We start from the raw sequence: 21562 nt of genomic DNA, 5'->3' as shown, positions 1-21562 counted from the left end.
TGTTTTGTTGCGATTTGTTAATGAACTAATTTTCATTCAGGTAAATTTGTTCCATTCGTTTCGTTGGTTTTGTTTATTCATTTTCAAATAAGATTCAAATTTTTCAAATTTGGTCGAGCTGAAATCAATTCGGCATTCAAATTTTATTTTATTTTTTTCAATTTGAATGCAGCTGTCAAATTTTTTCATTTAAGATTTGCAATATGTTTTCAAATGGAAATCGCATTTTGTTTTTTTAGACAAATTTATTTTCGTTATTTCGGAGGATCCGTTTACATTCATTACTATTGTGATTCAAAATTTGGATAAATCTAAATTTCCGAATAACAAAAAAATTTGTCCAAATTTCGATTCGGAATGAAACCAATTTCACACCTAGTTTGTTCCAAGCACGGACTTCGCCATAGCTTATCCTGAAGAATACCTTAACTGTACATAGTTCCTGTTTTTTGAGTATCCCACCTCATTCCCACATCTCTATTCAAGTTCTCCAACACACACAACACCCCTAGACTGCTCAATGAGGAGGAGCCTATGTGCCCGGCTGCGTGGCAAAGCTTTTAGGGAAGTCCCAAATATGGTCAAATGATGTTCTGAATTGAAAATTATAGGACAAAAAATATGAAATATCTAATCATACCTTGGAAACGGGTCTATATTTGTACTATTTAGGGTGCAGTCAATAAAGCCAGCTAACTTTGCAAGGGAATTTGCCGCACAACTTAGAGAATGGGTGCAATTTCACTTTGCAAGGAGTACCCAATCACAAGCAAGGAAATAAAAACAGTATTTGTGTTTGCACATGATTGGATGACAGAAATCATTGGAGCTTCACCTCATTCACAGGCTTTGGGGAAAATGTCCAAATATTAATACACAGTCGACCACCCCCTCCTCCTCAAAAAACTACACTCCCTCGGCCTCAGAGATTCTGCTCTCTCCTGGCTCTCATCCTACCTGTCACAACGCTCCTCCACATTACCTATAATGCTACCACCTCCCCCTCACTCCCCCTCTCTGTTGGGGTCCCTCAAGGCTCTGTCCTCGGGCCCCTTCTCTTCTCCATCTACACCTCCTCCCTTGGCCAACTCATACACTCTCACGGCTTCAACTACCACCTCTATGCCGACGACACACAAATCTATCTCTCAACCCCCCACCTCACCCCCTCGGTCTCAGCCCGAATCACACACCTACTGAGCGACATATCAGACTGGATGTCACTCCACTTCCTTAAATTGAACCTCTCCAAAACCTAGTTTCTTGTCTTCCCCCCAGCCCGGACACCACCCCCCATTGACTTCTCCGTCACATCCAACAACGCCACCATCAAACCCGCCCTGCAGGCCCGAGTACTTGGTGTCATTCTGGACTCCAACCTATCCTTCCAGCCCCAAGTCCAATCTTTAACAAACTCGTGCAGACTCCGCCTCCGCAACATCGCCAAAATCCGCACGTTCCTAACCCCAGAAACCACTAAACAGCTCATCCACTCCCTCATCATATCATGACTCGACTACTGCAACTCCCTCCTCACTGGCCTGCCTCGCTGCTGGCTATCCCCGCTTCAGTCGATCCTGAATACGGCTGCCAGACTCATTCACCTTTCCAACCGCTCCATCTCCGCCACCCCCCTCTGCCAATCCCTCCACTGGCTTCCGATTGCGCAACGGATCAAATTCAAAATCCTAACACTGACATACAAAGCTGTCCACCATACTGCCCCGAACTACATCACTGACCTAATATCCAAGTACCACCCAACACGCACACTCCGCTCCTCACAAGACCTCCTTCTCTCTAGTTCCCTGGTCTCCTCCTCCCATGCCCGCCTCCAGGACTTCTCCAGGGTGTCACCCATCCTCTGGAACTCCCTGCCCCAACCCATCAGATTATCACCTACTCTCCTCTCCTTTAGGCACACCCTGAAAACCCATCTCTTCAGGGAAGCCTACCCCACCCCCTCCTAACTTGCCGACCTCCTCCACTCTTCCTACCACTCCATCCCCCACAGCTATCTCCTCCTGTGCCACCATCCCCTCCCTCCTAGATTGTAAGCTCGTAAGAGCAGGGCCCTCAATCCCCTCATGTTTTGCATTGTATTGGTATTGTTCTGTCACATGTTCTGTCGCCCTTTGTAATGTACAGCGCTGAGCGAACTATCGGCGCTTTAAAAATACTATATAATAATAATAATAATAATAAAATGCTTTAAACTGTGTAAATCTAACAAAGTCCCACAAACACCTATCAAAGAGTCCAAAAAAGTCACAGTTTCACCCCTGAAAGTGAATCAAGATGCAAAATCTTTTTTGTGCCAATCAATAATTTGAAATGAAAAATAAAAGTAAAATATAATCCACAAAAATAAAGTCCACAAAAATAATTACAAAAATATTCTCTTCCGTGTCCAGCTTGCACCTCCACAAACATTTGGGGAAAATGCCCTTGCAGAGTGAAACTTCCCTTGCAAAGCGAACGGCCTATTTGCTTTTAGTAAATCAACCTCTGTAGATCAGGGTTATACAACTGAATTTATTAATTGAATTTGTTGGAAATATTTTAATTGACAATTCTATCAATAATCTCTTGTAATCAGTTATCTATTTATTATTTATTGCATTGCCATCAGGAATCAATTGCAACTCTAGCAATAATCAATCTTTCTATACTCTATTGCAGTTAACAGCAAAATAGGGCAACTTGTTACCATGTTATCTGAAGTAAGAACTGTATTGTTCCAAAGTGACCAATCAGGGTAAATCCTGAGCCAGAAAACTGCATATGGAAAAGAAATCAATCTGATCATTGAATAATATTACTGACTGTTCTTGTAGTTGACATTTTGATAATTCAAGCCCAGATTTTTTTTTTATTTATTTTAAAATTAATTACATTTTAGTGTGATGTCTTATTACATTCATACCTCTTAATATGCCTTTGGCTACAATAGGAAGGGAAGTAAGTCCTCTAAGCCACTCTATGTCCTCCCATTTGATAGAGGCATCAATAGCCTGTGATACGTAGACGGCTAGACCGCTGTCTTCTCCGTAGCCTTGTTTCGATGAAAAGGCCAGCTCTTCAGTGTCAAAGTTTTTCATTCTGATAATAGAACACAGAAAGTTATGTTTGCTCTCACTGCTTCCAAACTATGTATAGTAAATTTATCGCATCCCCGCAGGAGCCGCTGGTTTTAAACAGCCTCCCATTTAGTACACACACAGCCAAGCACACAGTCTAGGGGTATTCTTTGTATTTTTTTTTTTATTGCTTAGCATAATTTGGATAGGTATGGGGGAGGCATGGGATACTCTAAAAGTTGAAAATTCAGGACTCTCCTCATCTCACTATCCTGGCAGAAAGCTTCCACAGAGTTACTACTTGCTAGGAGAAATGCTTAGGACATCCTTCCTTGTAGAACTAAGAACTGCATACAGTCGCTGTGGCACAGGACCTAGGTCAGTACTCACAAGGCCTCAGGATTGTTGGTTATGTGTTAGAGAAGACACTAGTAGCTTGTGATGAGGCAGAACTTGGTTTACTTGTGTGGCTTAAGTTGCAAACATACAAAACATTTCAGCAAACTGTAACAGCAGACATCTTGGTTATAAAGAGAGAGAGAGAAGAGAGAGAACCAACAAGTTTTTACAGATATGCACAACTGGTAACCTTAGTGTACAGTGCCATCTACTGGTCAAGTGATATTAACACACAATACTGTATATAGTACATGCTGTTGCATCCACAACAAGGATCATCAGCTGTCACCTTCTAATATCCACTAAGCACTTCTCAGTGACGGAGACACAGAGCTACAATACCACAACCACTGGACCCTCTTCCATCCAGCTTCCAACTGGTATCCTTCAATGTGCTTCACCAGAACATAAAAGAGACACCCCAGACTTTAGAGCCTAAGCTATGGCTGGGACCCCGATGAACTCCCAACAGTGTCTACCGCAGACTGCCCAGAGCCCCTCAGACAGGGAACTCCTCTTCAGTGCCAAACCCAGGATTCCCCCCTGCTCTAGGCTTCAGGCAATTTACGGGCTCTCCAACCACCTTCTGGACCCAACTCTCCAGGGATTGGCTGGGTTCCAATAAATAATTGAGCTGTTCTCCCATTCTTCCTCTCACTGTAATTTTATAATCTTCTAGAATGCAGGGGAGAGCAATGAGACTAGCAGCCTGTGTAACATTGACCAGGCTAGAACAATCAACCTCTGTTCCACTGATTACAGAGGCACTAAACTAAATTTGTCTAGCGACCTACACTAACTTGGAGGGTGCTACACCTGGTCTGGAAAGTTAGTCTTTTCTGCAACATACTAAGGTCTAAAATGAGTCTTATCACAATTGCCTTTACTTTTCAAATTCACACTGCTGAATGATCAGCAGGGAAATCTGCAATTTTGGTGTCTTCTTTTATTGAAATCTAGTTTTTTGTTGATTATCCTACCTTTTATCAAGTGAGGTGTATGTACACTTGTAGGTTTTGAATACCTTGGCTTGTTTTGAGGGAACTTTCTGTGTAGTTCTATTGGGTTTTGATTAACTCTATCACAGTCTATCTGGTATGCCACAAAAAAAAAAAAACAAGGTTGTGCTGGAGAATGACAATTTTTGGGTGAAAATGTGATTGCTTGTGTAGTAGTTTTGCCAAAATTCTTTTTTGCTTGTTTGTGATATCTGTAACCAGCAATGGTCTGTAGCCAGCCCACTGTACCTAAACCAGGGTGATATTCTAAGCATAGAGTGTATTTTCTCTGCCATGTTGTTCGAGCTTGCTCCAGCAGGGTGTGCTAGAGAGGTATAATTCTGTGTTATGGGCGTTTGCTAGCCTGGCCAATCAGTGTGTGGGCTAGGTGCAGCATGGTGTGGCAGGCAGTAACCACAGTGGTTGATTTACTAAAATTAGAGAGTGCAAAATCTGCTGAAGCTGCGCATGATAACCAATCAGTTTCTAACCTCAGCTTGTTAAATTAAGCTTTGAAAAAAACCTGGACGCTGATTGGATTCTATGCAGAGCTGCACCAGATTTTGAAATCTCCAGTTTTAGTATATTGACCCCTTAGAGTCCATGCTAGGGTCCAAGCAATATGTTGTAGAAAGGTTCAGCGCAGTAGAAACAGGCCCAGAAGGAAAGCTTGTTAGTCTGGAGCCACTTACAACCTGTAACAGCGGTGAAACAGCAGTCTCAAGACTTGAAGATGCCAATAGCCTCTGACACGAGGAGCAGAATGCGTCCTGACCAGTCCACACCCAAACAGGAGGCTTCCTGATGTTGGTTATGTGTTAGAGAAGACACTAGTAGCTTGTGATGAGGCAGAACACTGTTTTACTTGTGTGGCTTAAGTAGCAAACATACAGAACACATTTCAGCAGACATCTTGGTTTTTGAAGAGAGGAAGGAAGAGAGAGAACCAACAAGTTTTACACATATGAACAACTAGTAACCTTAGTGTACAGTGCCATCTACTGGTCAAGTGATATTAACACACAATACTATATAGTACATGCTGTTGTATTCCCAACACCTGAGAGGTGATAGCGTAGTCCCCGCACTTTCTCTACTCCTCTGGAACCTCTCACTGCCACTATGCACTGTCCCAGACATACAGGGAACCTGTCCCTACATGAACCACTCACACAGTGCACCCCAAACCAGGGAGCCAGGGCCTCAAATAGGCTCTGCCTTCACCCATGATGGCCACCAAAATCACATTGGGCATCAACATCCAATTAGATAGCTGTATCCCCGTGACTGAGGAAATCGTGGGGGGAATAATTTCCCCACAACTTCCTTCTCTTCATTGCCACTGTAATCAAGCACCACCTACAGTGAAGATAACATACTGCACCTGCCTAAAAATGGGCTTGGGGAACCTCCTGAGGCATGCTGGGAGAACTGATATCTGAGGCACTTTCTGTTTTAGCATTCTCTTCCTGAACTTTTGCACTGTGAGGATCTTAGCCTAGAAGTCAGTCACACTGAGGCCTTGGGCCTAGCTCATGGAAGGAGGCAAGGATCTCCAGACCTAAGGTGAATCCCCTGAAGGTGCTGGCAGCTCAAGAAAACAGAAAAAAAGGCCTAGAGCAGAGATGGGTAAAGTGCAGTCCTTCAACTTTTGCAGAACTACAGGTCCCATCATGCCTCTGGGAGTCATGCCTGTAACTGTCAGTCTTGCAATGCCTCCTGGAACATGTAGTTGCACAACAGCTGGAGGACTGCAGTTTGCCCACCCTTGGTCTAGAGGAAGCAAGCTGCAACCATTGCACTACCTGCACTGGAGCATGTTCTACCTGTGCCTGTTTGAGTTTCCAACCTGGCCCTGTGAGGATCACTCTGTTCTTTTACGTCCAGCCTCCAACACAGTCTTTTCTATATTCCCCCATGTTTTTTTCTGTTTTAAATGCTCCTGACCCTTTGCCTATTCTCTTGGGTGGTGTAGTCCAGCTCCAGCTAGTCTGGATGAAAGAATCCTGCTTACAGCATGCAAGTCATAGTTCCTCCTGGCACTCCGGTTTCCTCCCACACTCCAAAGACATGGCTGTAGGTTAATCGTCTCCTATCTACACTGGCCCTATTGTGTGTATGTATAAATGTAAGTTAGGGACCTTAGATTGTACGCTCCTTGAGGACAGGGACTGATGTGAATGTACAATATATATAAAGCGCTGCGTCAATTGTTGGCGCTATATTAATGCCTCTAATAAATAATAATAACTAATGACTCTCCCCCACAAATGGACATATGGTGAGGTATAGCTGAGTGATAAGTCATATACAAGAACCTTTCCATGCTGTCCTGTCGTGAAAGTGAAGATTAAGATACCACTTGAACCTCAGTTTCTAAGGATCCAGGGCTCTGAAGGAGTCCAGCCAGCGCAGTCTGTGATTTTGAAGGTAATCAAGACTGAGAGGGATCTGGAGGAGGTTATGTTGTAGTCTAATATTTGAGATCCAGTGTACTTGGGGATCTCTTGATCTGTCCCTCACCCTTCTTCCCATATTCTCATGTGCAATAACTGTCTTTTCTACTTTAAAATCTACTAAAGTGACAGACATGGATTATTTCTGATCATCTGGAGAAAAGAACCACACTTGGGGGTCAATGTTCCTTGGACTTTACAGCAAACAAATGTCAATGTAGGTTTTGGTAAGCAAGAGGTCAACATTCCTTCAAATTTTGTCAAATCTGGTTACTAGTGCTACACTTGTTTTGGAGAAATGCAAACGGTCAAAGCCATTTCTTCACTGTAAATAACTGGGCTTGATTTACAAAAGGATAAGAGGCTGTACACTTAGCAAGGTGAATCACAGTAAATAAGGTGCATTTTGTGTTTACATGCAAGGGAAATTTGCAAGAAAAAAATTTGTTTGTTAGCACATAACTGGTTGATTAAAGTGAACACAGCTTAAGTTTCATTACTAAACTCTAGGGTTAATTTACTAAAACTGGAGAGTGTAAAATCTTGCGCAGCTTTGCAGAGAAGCCAATCAATTTCCAGGTTTTTTTTTTACAAGCTGAAGTTAGAAGCTGATTGGATACTGTAACGGAACCGGACCCTGACTGCAGTAGGGTATTTCCGTTAGACTCCAGCTTCACTGTCTGAACACAGATCCATTGACACCACCGCTGGCCATTCAAGAGGAGACAGCACCAGACTTGAAGGAAACCAGGAGATAGACTGCTTTATTTTAACACAGACACAAGATATATACACAGGGCGGGTGTCGGGAATCACCGCGGCGCTGGTCCCGGCGCAGGCGCAGTGCGCCGCCTTGCACAGGGAAGCGGGCACTAGGTCCGGGTCGGCCGCGGCAGTGAACTCGCGCATGCGCACTAGGGGACACGGGTGTGCGCCGGGCACCAATGACAGCGCAGGGCGCGGTATTTAAATCGCCCTGAGCTGTCACTGGTTGCCGTTTGGTCCCCTTCTGTTTCCTGATCCTGTGTACCTGTGCTGTGATAGTTGCTGACCCGGATTGCCTGACCTTGCTGTACTCTCCTGCCCTAACCCCTGGCTTGCCTGACCTCTCTCCTGGATGCCCCCTATTGGTTCTGATCTGCTGTTGCTGACCTGGCGTGTGACCCGACTATTCTCTGCCCGCTGTTTTGTACCTCGCAGACCCCACGGCTCCTGACCCGGCTTGTTTGACCCTGCACCTGCTCAGCCCTCCATCCATCCATCCATCCCGTCGGGATCGCCCGATCTCCTCACATCAGGCTCTTACTCTGTGGGAGCCCTCGGCGGATACCTCTACAAGTGGTGGGTGTGCCCAGTAGTCGCGACCTGGTCTCGGAGCGCTCCATCCCCACCATCAGGGGCCCTGGTGAACAAGTGCTCCGGGACTTAGACTCCGCGCTCTGGGAGCACCTGACCATTGCATTGCTAGAGGTGCCGCCGGGCAGTCCCTTACAGCGGGGCAATACATTTTGTAACAAGAGACACACAGCAGACACCCCCCACCAAGCCAATACACAAACACCTACATCCCATAATAGTTTGCTCCCAAGCAAGACACACAATGGAACAATGGGACAACCACATGGCATTAAACAATGAACAATCCCCCACCTATACAAGTCTACACAATAGCAGGACATTCCACCCTGCACTCCTCACAGGCACAGGGTGACTTACACATAAGAGAGATATGGGGAGCTGAGACAGGGGTCTCCCCACCTCTCTAAAGTGAGCTAGGTTCCATGGGCCCCCCACCCAAAGTGACTCCCATGACAGCTATCATGCTCAACTGCATAAAATTTTACACTCTCCAGTTTTAGTAAATCAACCCCATAGTGAGCGTTCCTTTAGTATTATAACCCCTTTTTAAAAGTAAAACTCATTAACATTGTCCAATACAATTGAGACTAATGGTAAATGTACAATTTTAAGTATTAAATTATTTAATTTATCCATGCTTTTATTTCGCCCTGTAGCAGTAGCAGACATTATAGGCTGAGCAGCCAAAACTCCCCTTCATTTATCCATAGAATCTAACTGCCCTTGGAGTATATAAAGGCGTACCTTGTATATATGGAAGAATGCTGCCTGTGTTTAGCCCAAATGGAAGGCTGAGATAGACAACACAACATCCGTGGCCACAGGGTTCTACCATATAGTAAATGGCCAAAGGCCTATCGTACCGTAACTACCAAAACAATTTTAAATACAGTCTCTGCTTCTCCCAGGATAAACTACATGGTCCAAAGGCTGGCCTCCACTGGTTACCTCTCCACACATTTCAGGGATCGCTTGTCCTAATAGCCCAGGTATAATCTATGAATGTAATCTTCAGCAACTACGTTGCCCCTTTCTAGGATACAGTGCAAGCGAGGCTTCCCCACACTACACCTCTCTTAACTCATTCCAGCACATAATAAAGAATGTCCAGTCAGGTTGTGATAATTAAAACTCAACCTTTACGCCATAATGTTGGCTAGAGATGAGCGAAGAAATGAAAAATTCGATTCGACTGATTCGGCGAATTCGTGGACAATATTCGATTCGAGTCGAATAAATTCGCTGTGAATTTAACTTAAAAAAGGGTGTTTCTAGGCTTCAGAGAGACTTAATATTAGTGCAGAACACTGTACCTTTAATTTAAATGCCCTTGGAGTCTGCTGGGGAAGAGAAATAATACTGTCTGTCAGTATGACATGCAGATGAGTGCCGTCGATCTTAGAATCACTGCACACTTCACTCCTTTGGCCAGTCACGGGGCCAAAACCAGTGTTTGGAGCCACAGTGTGGCGGTGGAGGCAGCAGCAATGGGAGGCCATACAGCAACCTATGACAAAATGGAAACCAGCAGGAGCGTGAGGAGACCTGAAAGTGGCACATGGCAGAGTGGGAGCAATGGGAGGCGGTACAGGGACCCAGGTCACACTATGGGCCCAGCAGCAGCGTGACCAGGCGGTACGGGGGCCCATGGCCGATATGGGGCTTGGTGGCACCTATGGAAGGCCTGTAATCTGCCAGCAACCTATGACAAAATGGACAACCGCAGGAGTGTGAGGAGATTTCAAAGTGGCACATGGCAGAGTGGAAGCAATGGAAGGCCGTACAGGGACCCAGGTCACACTGTGGGACCAGCATCAGCGTGAACAGGCGGTACGGGGGCCCATGGCCGATTTGACCTCATTCATCCCATAGTCCTGCCGACTCACGAATAGCGTGGCCTCCTCAAAGGGCCTGAGCAAGCGCAGGTGTCACACATGAGCTGCCAATGGCTGACATCTAAGTTACACAGGGAGTACCTTTATCCGCTTTTAACATCAGGAAATCTGTGATGGCCTTTAGCTGTTCGTAAAGGCGGTCTAACATATGTAGGGTTGAATTCCACCTTGTTGCAACGTCACAGCATGAGGAGTCGGTACGGGGGCCCATGGCAGATTACATGTCTGGCAGCAGCTATGTGAGGCCCGTAATCTGCCTGCACCCTATGTCAAAAAATTTAACACACCAGCAGTGTGAAGAGACCTGAAAGTGGCACATGGCAGCAGAGTGTGGCGATGGAGACAGCAGCAATGGGAGGCCGTACAGGGACCCATGAGAGACTCTAGACTTGGCAGCAGCATGAGGAGGCGGTATATAGGGGCCCATGGCAGATTAGGGGCCTGGCAGCAGCTATGTGAGGCCCGTAATCTGCCTGCACCCTATGTCAAAAAATTTAACACACCAGCAGTGTGAAGAGACCTGAAAGTGGCACATGGCAGCAGAGTGTGGCGATGGAGACAGCAGCAATGGGAGGCCGTACAGGGACCCATGAGAGACTCTGGACTTGGCAGCAGCATGAGGAGGCGGTATATAGGGGCCCATGGCAGATTAGGGGCCTGGCAGCAGCTATGTGAGGCCCGTAATCTGCCTGCACCCTATGTCAAAAAATTTAACACACCAGCAGTGTGAAGAGACCTGAAAGTGGCACATGGCAGCAGAGTGTGGCGATGGAGACAGCAGCAATGGGAGGCCGTACAGGGACCCATGAGAGACTCTGGACTTGGCAGCAGCATGAGGAGGCGGTATATAGGGGCCCATGGCAGATTAGGGGCCTGGCAGCAGCTATGTGAGGCCCGTAATCTGCCTGCACCCTATGTCAAAAAATTTAACACACCAGCAGTGTGAAGAGACCTGAAAGTGGCACATGGCAGCAGAGTGTGGCGATGGAGACAGCAGCAATGGGAGGCCGTACAGGGACCCATGAGAGACTCTAGACTTGGCAGCAGCATGAGGAGGCGGTATATAGGGGCCCATGGCAGATTAGGGGCCTGGCAGCAGCTATGTGAGGCCCGTAATCTGCCTGCACCCTATGTCAAAAAATGTAACACACCAGCAGTGTGTGAGGAGACCTGAAAGTGGCACATGGCAGAGTGTGGCGATGGAGACAGCAGCAATGGGAGGCCGTACAGGGACCCATGAGAGACTCTGGACCTGGCAGCAGCATGAGGAAGCGGTATATAGGGGCCTATGGCAGATTAGGGGCCTGGCAGCAGCTATAGGAGGCCCATAATCTGCCAGCACCCTATGTCAAAAAATTCTACACACCAGCAGTGTGTGAGGAGACCTGAAAGTGGCACATGGCAGAGTGTGGCGATGGAGACAGCAGCAATGGGAGGCCGTACAGGGACCCATGAGAGACTCTAGACTTGGCAGCAGCATGAGGAGGCGGTATATAGGGGCCCATGGCAGATTAGGGGCCTGGCAGCAGCTATGTGAGGCCCGTAATCTGCCTGCACCCTATGTCAAAAAATGTAACACACCAGCAGTGTGTGAGGAGACCTGAAAGTGGCACATGGCAGAGTGTGGCGATGGAGACAGCAGCAATGGGAGGCCGTACAGGGACCCATGAGAGACTCTGGACCTGGCAGCAGCATGAGGAAGCGGTATATAGGGGCCTATGGCAGATTAGGGGCCTGGCAGCAGCTATAGGAGGCCCATAATCTGCCAGCACCCTATGTCAAAAAATTCTACACACCAGCAGTGTGTGAGGAGACCTGAAAGTGGCACATGGCAGAGTGTGGCGATGGAGACAGCAGCAATGGGAGGCCGTACAGGGACCCATGAGAGACTCTGGACCTGGCAGCAGCATGAGGAGGCGGTATATAGGGGCCTATGGCAGATTAGGGGCCTGGCAGCAGCTATAGGAGGCCCATAATCTGCCAGCACCCTATGTCAAAAAATTCTACACACCAGCAGTGTGAGGAGACCTGAAAGTGGCACATGGCAGCAGAGTGTGGCGATGGAGACAGCAGCAATGGGAGGCCGTACAGGGACCCATGACAGACTCTAGACTTGGCAGCAGCATGAGGAGGCGGTATATAGGGGCCCATGGCAGATTAGGGGCCTGGCAGCAGCTATGTGAGGCCCGTAATCTGCCTGCACCCTATGTCAAAAAATTTAACACACCAGCAGTGTGAAGAGACCTGAAAGTGGCACATGGCAGCAGAGTGTGGCGATGGAGACAGCAGCAATGGGAGGCCATACAGGGACCCATGACAGACTCTGGACTTGGCAGCAGCATGAGGAGGCGGTATATAGGGGCCCATGGCAGATTAGGGGCCTGGCAGCAGCTATGTGAGGCCCGTAATCTGCCTGCACCCTATGTCAAAAAATTTAACACACCAGCAGTGTGAAGAGACCTGAAAGTGGCACATGGCAGCAGAGTGTGGCGATGGAGACAGCAGCAATGGGAGGCCGTACAGGGACCCATGAGAGACTCTAGACTTGGCAGCAGCATGAGGAGGCGGTATATAGGGGCCCATGGCAGATTAGGGGCCTGGCAGCAGCTATGTGAGGCCCGTAATCTGCCTGCACCCTATGTCAAAAAATTTAACACACCAGCAGTGTGAAGAGACCTGAAAGTGGCACATGGCAGCAGAGTGTGGCGATGGAGACAGCAGCAATGGGAGGCCGTACAGGGACCCATGAGAGACTCTGGACTTGGCAGCAGCATGAGGAGGCGGTATATAGGGGCCCATGGCAGATTAGGGGCCTGGCAGCAGCTATGTGAGGCCCGTAATCTGCCTGCACCCTATGTCAAAAAATTTAACACACCAGCAGTGTGAAGAGACCTGAAAGTGGCACATGGCAGCAGAGTGTGGCGATGGAGACAGCAGCAATGGGAGGCCGTACAGGGACCCATGAGAGACTCTAGACTTGGCAGCAGCATGAGGAGGCGGTATATAGGGGCCCATGGCAGATTAGGGGCCTGGCAGCAGCTATGTGAGGCCCGTAATCTGCCTGCACCCTATGTCAAAAAATGTAACACACCAGCAGTGTGTGAGGAGACCTGAAAGTGGCACATGGCAGAGTGTGGCGATGGAGACAGCAGCAATGGGAGGCCGTACAGGGACCCATGAGAGACTCTAGACTTGGCAGCAGCATGAGGAGGCGGTATATAGGGGCCCATGGCAGATTAGGGGCCTGGCAGCAGCTATGTGAGGCCCGTAATCTGCCTGCACCCTATGTCCAAAAATTTAACACACCAGCAGTGTGAAGAGACCTGAAAGTGGCACATGGCAGCAGAGTGTGGCGATGGAGACAGCAGCAATGGGAGGCCGTACAGGGACCCATGAGAGACTCTAGACTTGGCAGCAGCATGAGGAGGCGGTATATAGGGGCCCATGGCAGATTAGGGGCCTGGCAGCAGCTATGTGAGGCCCGTAATCTGCCTGCACCCTATGTCAAAAAATGTAACACACCAGCAGTGTGTGAGGAGACCTGAAAGTGGCACATGGCAGAGTGTGGCGATGGAGACAGCAGCAATGGGAGGCCGTACAGGGACCCATGAGAGACTCTGGACCTGGCAGCAGCATGAGGAAGCGGTATATAGGGGCCTATGGCAGATTAGGGGCCTGGCAGCAGCTATAGGAGGCCCATAATCTGCCAGCACCCTATGTCAAAAAATTCTACACACCAGCAGTGTGTGAGGAGACCTGAAAGTGGCACATGGCAGAGTGTGGCGATGGAGACAGCAGCAATGGGAGGCCGTACAGGGACCCATGAGAGACTCTGGACCTGGCAGCAGCATGAGGAGGCGGTATATAGGGGCCTATGGCAGATTAGGGGCCTGGCAGCAGCTATAGGAGGCCCATAATCTGCCAGCACCCTATGTCAAAAAATTCTACACACCAGCAGTGTGAGGAGACCTGAAAGTGGCACATGGCAGCAGAGTGTGGCGATGGAGACAGCAGCAATGGGAGGCCGTACAGGGACCCATGACAGACTCTAGACTTGGCAGCAGCATGAGGAGGCGGTATATAGGGGCCCATGGCAGATTAGGGGCCTGGCAGCAGCTATGTGAGGCCCGTAATCTGCCTGCACCCTATGTCAAAAAATTTAACACACCAGCAGTGTGAAGAGACCTGAAAGTGGCACATGGCAGCAGAGTGTGGCGATGGAGACAGCAGCAATGGGAGGCCATACAGGGACCCATGACAGACTCTGGACTTGGCAGCAGCATGAGGAGGCGGTATATAGGGGCCCATGGCAGATTAGGGGCCTGGCAGCAGCTATGTGAGGCCCGTAATCTGCCTGCACCCTATGTCAAAAAATGTAACACACCAGCAGTGTGTGAGGAGACCTGAAAGTGGCACATGGCAGAGTGTGGCGATGGAGACAGCAGCAATGGGAGGCCGTACAGGGACCCATGAGAGACTCTGGACCTGGCAGCAGCATGAGGAAGCGGTATATAGGGGCCTATGGCAGATTAGGGGCCTGGCAGCAGCTATAGGAGGCCCATAATCTGCCAGCACCCTATGTCAAAAAATTCTACACACCAGCAGTGTGTGAGGAGACCTGAAAGTGGCACATGGCAGAGTGTGGCGATGGAGACAGCAGCAATGGGAGGCCGTACAGGGACCCATGAGAGACTCTGGACCTGGCAGCAGCATGAGGAGGCGGTATATAGGGGCCTATGGCAGATTAGGGGCCTGGCAGCAGCTATAGGAGGCCCATAATCTGCCAGCACCCTATGTCAAAAAATTCTACACACCAGCAGTGTGAGGAGACCTGAAAGTGGCACATGGCAGCAGAGTGTGGCGATGGAGACAGCAGCAATGGGAGGCCGTACAGGGACCCATGACAGACTCTAGACTTGGCAGCAGCATGAGGAGGCGGTATATAGGGGCCCATGGCAGATTAGGGGCCTGGCAGCAGCTATGTGAGGCCCGTAATCTGCCTGCACCCTATGTCAAAAAATTTAACACACCAGCAGTGTGAAGAGACCTGAAAGTGGCACATGGCAGCAGAGTGTGGCGATGGAGACAGCAGCAATGGGAGGCCATACAGGGACCCATGACAGACTCTGGACTTGGCAGCAGCATGAGGAGGCGGTATATAGGGGCCCATGGCAGATTAGGGGCCTGGCAGCAGCTATGTGAGGCCCGTAATCTGCCTGCACCCTATGTCAAAAAATTTAACACACCAGCAGTGTGAAGAGACCTGAAAGTGGCACATGGCAGCAGAGTGTGGCGATGGAGACAGCAGCAATGGGAGGCCGTACAGGGACCCATGAGAGACTCTAGACTTGGCAGCAGCATGAGGAGGCGGTATATAGGGGCCCATGGCAGATTAGGGGCCTGGCAGCAGCTATGTGAGGCCCGTAATCTGCCTGCACCCTATGTCAAAAAATGTAACACACCAGCAGTGTGTGAGGAGACCTGAAAGTGGCACATGGCAGAGTGTGGCGATGGAGACAGCAGCAATGGGAGGCCGTACAGGGACCCATGAGAGACTCTGGACCTGGCAGCAGCATGAGGAAGCGGTATATAGGGGCCTATGGCAGATTAGGGGCCTGGCAGCAGCTATAGGAGGCCCATAATCTGCCAGCACCCTATGTCAAAAAATTCTACACACCAGCAGTGTGTGAGGAGACCTGAAAGTGGCACATGGCAGAGTGTGGCGATGGAGACAGCAGCAATGGGAGGCCGTACAGGGACCCATGAGAGACTCTGGACCTGGCAGCAGCATGAGGAGGCGGTATATAGGGGCCTATGGCAGATTAGGGGCCTGGCAGCAGCTATAGGAGGCCCATAATCTGCCAGCACCCTATGTCAAAAAATTCTACACACCAGCAGTGTGAGGAGACCTGAAAGTGGCACATGGCAGCAGAGTGTGGCGATGGAGACAGCAGCAATGGGAGGCCGTACAGGGACCCATGACAGACTCTAGACTTGGCAGCAGCATGAGGAGGCGGTATATAGGGGCCCATGGCAGATTAGGGGCCTGGCAGCAGCTATGTGAGGCCCGTAATCTGCCTGCACCCTATGTCAAAAAATTTAACACACCAGCAGTGTGAAGAGACCTGAAAGTGGCACATGGCAGCAGAGTGTGGCGATGGAGACAGCAGCAATGGGAGGCCATACAGGGACCCATGACAGACTCTGGACTTGGCAGCAGCATGAGGAGGCGGTATATAGGGGCCCATGGCAGATTAGGGGCCTGGCAGCAGCTATGTGAGGCCCGTAATCTGCCTGCACCCTATGTCAAAAAATTTAACACACCAGCAGTGTGAAGAGACCTGAAAGTGGCACATGGCAGCAGAGTGTGGCGATGGAGACAGCAGCAATGGGAGGCCGTACAGGGACCCATGAGAGACTCTAGACTTGGCAGCAGCATGAGGAGGCGGTATATAGGGGCCCATGGCAGATTAGGGGCCTGGCAGCAGCTATGTGAGGCCCGTAATCTGCCTGCACCCTATGTCAAAAAATTTAACACACCAGCAGTGTGAAGAGACCTGAAAGTGGCACATGGCAGCAGAGTGTGGCGATGGAGACAGCAGCAATGGGAGGCCGTACAGGGACCCATGAGAGACTCTGGACTTGGCAGCAGCATGAGGAGGCGGTATATAGGGGCCCATGGCAGATTAGGGGCCTGGCAGCAGCTATGTGAGGCCCGTAATCTGCCTGCACCCTATGTCAAAAAATTTAACACACCAGCAGTGTGAAGAGACCTGAAAGTGGCACATGGCAGCAGAGTGTGGCGATGGAGACAGCAGCAATGGGAGGCCGTACAGGGACCCATGAGAGACTCTGGACTTGGCAGCAGCATGAGGAGGCGGTATATAGGGGCCCATGGCAGATTAGGGGCCTGGCAGCAGCTATGTGAGGCCCGTAATCTGCCTGCACCCTATGTCAAAAAATTTAACACACCAGCAGTGTGAAGAGACCTGAAAGTGGCACATGGCAGCAGAGTGTGGCGATGGAGACAGCAGCAATGGGAGGCCGTACAGGGACCCATGAGAGACTCTAGACTTGGCAGCAGCATGAGGAGGCGGTATATAGGGGCCCATGGCAGATTAGGGGCCTGGCAGCAGCTATGTGAGGCCCGTAATCTGCCTGCACCCTATGTCAAAAAATGTAACACACCAGCAGTGTGTGAGGAGACCTGAAAGTGGCACATGGCAGAGTGTGGCGATGGAGACAGCAGCAATGGGAGGCCGTACAGGGACCCATGAGAGACTCTGGACTTGGCAGCAGCATGAGGAGGCGGTATATAGGGGCCCATGGCAGATTAGGGGCCTGGCAGCAGCTATGTGAGGCCCGTAATCTGCCTGCACCCTATGTCAAAAAATTTAACACACCAGCAGTGTGAAGAGACCTGAAAGTGGCACATGGCAGCAGAGTGTGGCGATGGAGACAGCAGCAATGGGAGGCCGTACAGGGACCCATGAGAGACTCTGGACTTGGCAGCAGCATGAGGAGGCGGTATATAGGGGCCCATGGCAGATTAGGGGCCTGGCAGCAGCTATGTGAGGCCCGTAATCTGCCTGCACCCTATGTCAAAAAATTTAACACACCAGCAGTGTGAAGAGACCTGAAAGTGGCACATGGCAGCAGAGTGTGGCGATGGAGACAGCAGCAATGGGAGGCCGTACAGGGACCCATGAGAGACTCTAGACTTGGCAGCAGCATGAGGAGGCGGTATATAGGGGCCCATGGCAGATTAGGGGCCTGGCAGCAGCTATGTGAGGCCCGTAATCTGCCTGCACCCTATGTCAAAAAATGTAACACACCAGCAGTGTGTGAGGAGACCTGAAAGTGGCACATGGCAGAGTGTGGCGATGGAGACAGCAGCAATGGGAGGCCGTACAGGGACCCATGAGAGACTCTGGACCTGGCAGCAGCATGAGGAAGCGGTATATAGGGGCCTATGGCAGATTAGGGGCCTGGCAGCAGCTATAGGAGGCCCATAATCTGCCAGCACCCTATGTCAAAAAATTCTACACACCAGCAGTGTGTGAGGAGACCTGAAAGTGGCACATGGCAGAGTGTGGCGATGGAGACAGCAGCAATGGGAGGCCGTACAGGGACCCATGAGAGACTCTGGACCTGGCAGCAGCATGAGGAGGCGGTATATAGGGGCCTATGGCAGATTAGGGGCCTGGCAGCAGCTATAGGAGGCCCATAATCTGCCAGCACCCTATGTCAAAAAATTCTACACACCAGCAGTGTGAGGAGACCTGAAAGTGGCACATGGCAGCAGAGTGTGGCGATGGAGACAGCAGCAATGGGAGGCCGTACAGGGACCCATGACAGACTCTAGACTTGGCAGCAGCATGAGGAGGCGGTATATAGGGGCCCATGGCAGATTAGGGGCCTGGCAGCAGCTATAGGAGGCCCATAATCTGCCAGCACCCTATGTCAAAAAATTCTACACACCAGCAGTGTGTGAGGAGACCTGAAAGTGGCACATGGCAGAGTGTGGCGATGGAGACAGCAGCAATGGGAGGCCGTACAGGGACCCATGAGAGACTCTGGACCTGGCAGCAGCATGAGGAGGCGGTATATAGGGGCCTATGGCAGATTAGGGGCCTGGCAGCAGCTATAGGAGGCCCATAATCTGCCAGCACCCTATGTCAAAAAATTCTACACACCAGCAGTGTGAGGAGACCTGAAAGTGGCACATGGCAGCAGAGTGTGGCGATGGAGACAGCAGCAATGGGAGGCCGTACAGGGACCCATGACAGACTCTAGACTTGGCAGCAGCATGAGGAGGCGGTATATAGGGGCCCATGGCAGATTAGGGGCCTGGCAGCAGCTATGTGAGGCCCGTAATCTGCCTGCACCCTATGTCAAAAAATTTAACACACCAGCAGTGTGAAGAGACCTGAAAGTGGCACATGGCAGCAGAGTGTGGCGATGGAGACAGCAGCAATGGGAGGCCGTACAGGGACCCATGAGAGACTCTAGACTTGGCAGCAGCATGAGGAGGCGGTATATAGGGGCCCATGGCAGATTAGGGGCCTGGCAGCAGCTATGTGAGGCCCGTAATCTGCCTGCACCCTATGTCAAAAAATTTAACACACCAGCAGTGTGAAGAGACCTGAAAGTGGCACATGGCAGCAGAGTGTGGCGATGGAGACAGCAGCAATGGGAGGCCGTACAGGGACCCATGAGAGACTCTGGACTTGGCAGCAGCATGAGGAGGCGGTATATAGGGGCCCATGGCAGATTAGGGGCCTGGCAGCAGCTATGTGAGGCCCGTAATCTGCCTGCACCCTATGTCAAAAAATTTAACACACCAGCAGTGTGAAGAGACCTGAAAGTGGCACATGGCAGCAGAGTGTGGCGATGGAGACAGCAGCAATGGGAGGCCGTACAGGGACCCATGAGAGACTCTAGACTTGGCAGCAGCATGAGGAGGCGGTATATAGGGGCCCATGGCAGATTAGGGGCCTGGCAGCAGCTATGTGAGGCCCGTAATCTGCCTGCACCCTATGTCAAAAAATTTAACACACCAGCAGTGTGAAGAGACCTGAAAGTGGCACATGGCAGCAGAGTGTGGCGATGGAGACAGCAGCAATGGGAGGCCGTACAGGGACCCATGAGAGACTCTGGACTTGGCAGCAGCATGAGGAGGCGGTATATAGGGGCCCATGGCAGATTAGGGGCCTGGCAGCAGCTATGTGAGGCCCGTAATCTGCCTGCACCCTATGTCAAAAAATTTAACACACCAGCAGTGTGAAGAGACCTGAAAGTGGCACATGGCAGCAGAGTGTGGCGATGGAGACAGCAGCAATGGGAGGCCGTACAGGGACCCATGAGAGACTCTAGACTTGGCAGCAGCATGAGGAGGCGGTATATAGGGGCCCATGGCAGATTAGGGGCCTGGCAGCAGCTATAGGAGGCACATAATCTGCCAGCACCCTATGTCAAAAAATTCTACACACCAGCAGTGTGAGGAGACCTGAAAGTGGCACATGGCAGAGTGTGGCGATGGAGACAGCAGCAATGGGAGGCCGTACAGGGACCCATGAGAGACTCTGGACCTGGCAGCAGCATGAGGAGGCGGTATATAGGGGCCTATGGCAGATTAGGGGCCTGGCAGCAGCTATAGGAGGCCCATAATCTGCCAGCACCCTATGTCAAAAAATTCTACACACCAGCAGTGTGAGGAGACCTGAAAGTGGCACATGGCAGCAGAGTGTGGCGATGGAGACAGCAGCAATGGGAGGCCGTACAGGGACCCATGAGAGACTCTGGACTTGGCAGCAGCATGAGGAGGCGGTATATAGGGGCCCATGGCAGATTAGGGGCCTGGCAGCAGCTATGTGAGGCCCGTAATCTGCCAGCACCCTATGTCAAAAAATTAAACACACCAGCAGTGTGAGGAGACCTGAAAGTGGCACATGTTTGAGGCATGATTCATGGCGGATTTAGTCAGTTGTGTCAGGAACTGGTGGTTTGAAATCCAGACTAATCCACGCCTGATTCATTTTCACAAACGTGAGTCTCTCCACACTTTGGGTGGACAGTCGTGTCCTCCGCGGAGTTACAATACCTCCTGCCGCACTAAACACGCGCTCCGATGCCACGCTACTGGCCGGGCATGACAGCCTTTCAAGGGCAAATTCAGCTAGTTGGGGCCAAAGGTCAAGTTTCGTTGCCCAGTAGTCAAGGGGATTGTCTACCTCGGTTGGCAGGGTGCTGTCCAAGTAGGCCCAAGCCTGTTGTTTGAGCTCCTGCTCCAGGTCCACCTGATGCTGCTGCTGCTGCTGCGGCTGGTTAGTAGTTTCCTCACTGCGCTGGTGAAGAAAGCTACTCATCATCGACTGCAGACTGAGGCAGCCGCTGCTGGTGGAGCTGCCACTGCTCCTACCACCCCACCCCTCCCCTGCTGCCATGCCAGCGGAACGCGAGCGCACAGGGCCCACAGTGTCTGAGGATGGACGTTGGCGCACAAAGGCAGAGACCAACTGACTACATAGGTGGTTTTTATAGTACGTAATTTTGGCCTCCCTCTCAGCAGGTGTGAAAAAGGCCACCATTTTGGACCGGTAGCGAGGGTCCAACAAGGTGGACAGCCAAAAGTCATCCCTCTGTCTGATGGTTATTATTCGGCTGTCGCTACGCAAGCAACCGAGCATGCTATGGGCCATTTGTGCCAAGGAATGCGAGGGACTCCCTGCCTCCATCTCCACAGCATACTGCCACGGTGCGTCTGGGTCCTCTGTCTCCTCCTCCTCCTCCTCTACCAGATGCTCCTGCTCCTCCACTCCTGTCCGCTGAGTGGAAAAACCACCCATTTCACTCAATAATTCCTGAGCACAAAT

General features: G+C 50.4%; 1 protein-coding gene across 1 annotated transcript in view; it reads right to left on the bottom strand.

Moving 5' to 3' along the window:
* Window positions 1-21562, bottom strand: part of HAO1 (hydroxyacid oxidase 1) — a 73033-nt gene that overhangs the window by 14533 nt on the left and 36938 nt on the right. Inside the window, exon 4 of the mRNA XM_089680623.1 lies at window positions 2927-3102. Within this exon, the coding sequence (XP_089536749.1) occupies window positions 2927-3102 (176 nt within the window). The remainder of the gene's footprint in view (window positions 1-2926; window positions 3103-21562) is intronic.

This window comes from Staurois parvus, unplaced genomic scaffold (assembly GCF_062004578.1).
Source record: "Staurois parvus isolate SC_StPar_1 unplaced genomic scaffold, SC_StPar_1.0 ptg000248l, whole genome shotgun sequence".
NCBI classification, from domain to species: Eukaryota; Metazoa; Chordata; class Amphibia; order Anura; family Ranidae; genus Staurois; species Staurois parvus.
This window is presented reverse-complemented; position numbering and strand designations above follow the sequence as displayed.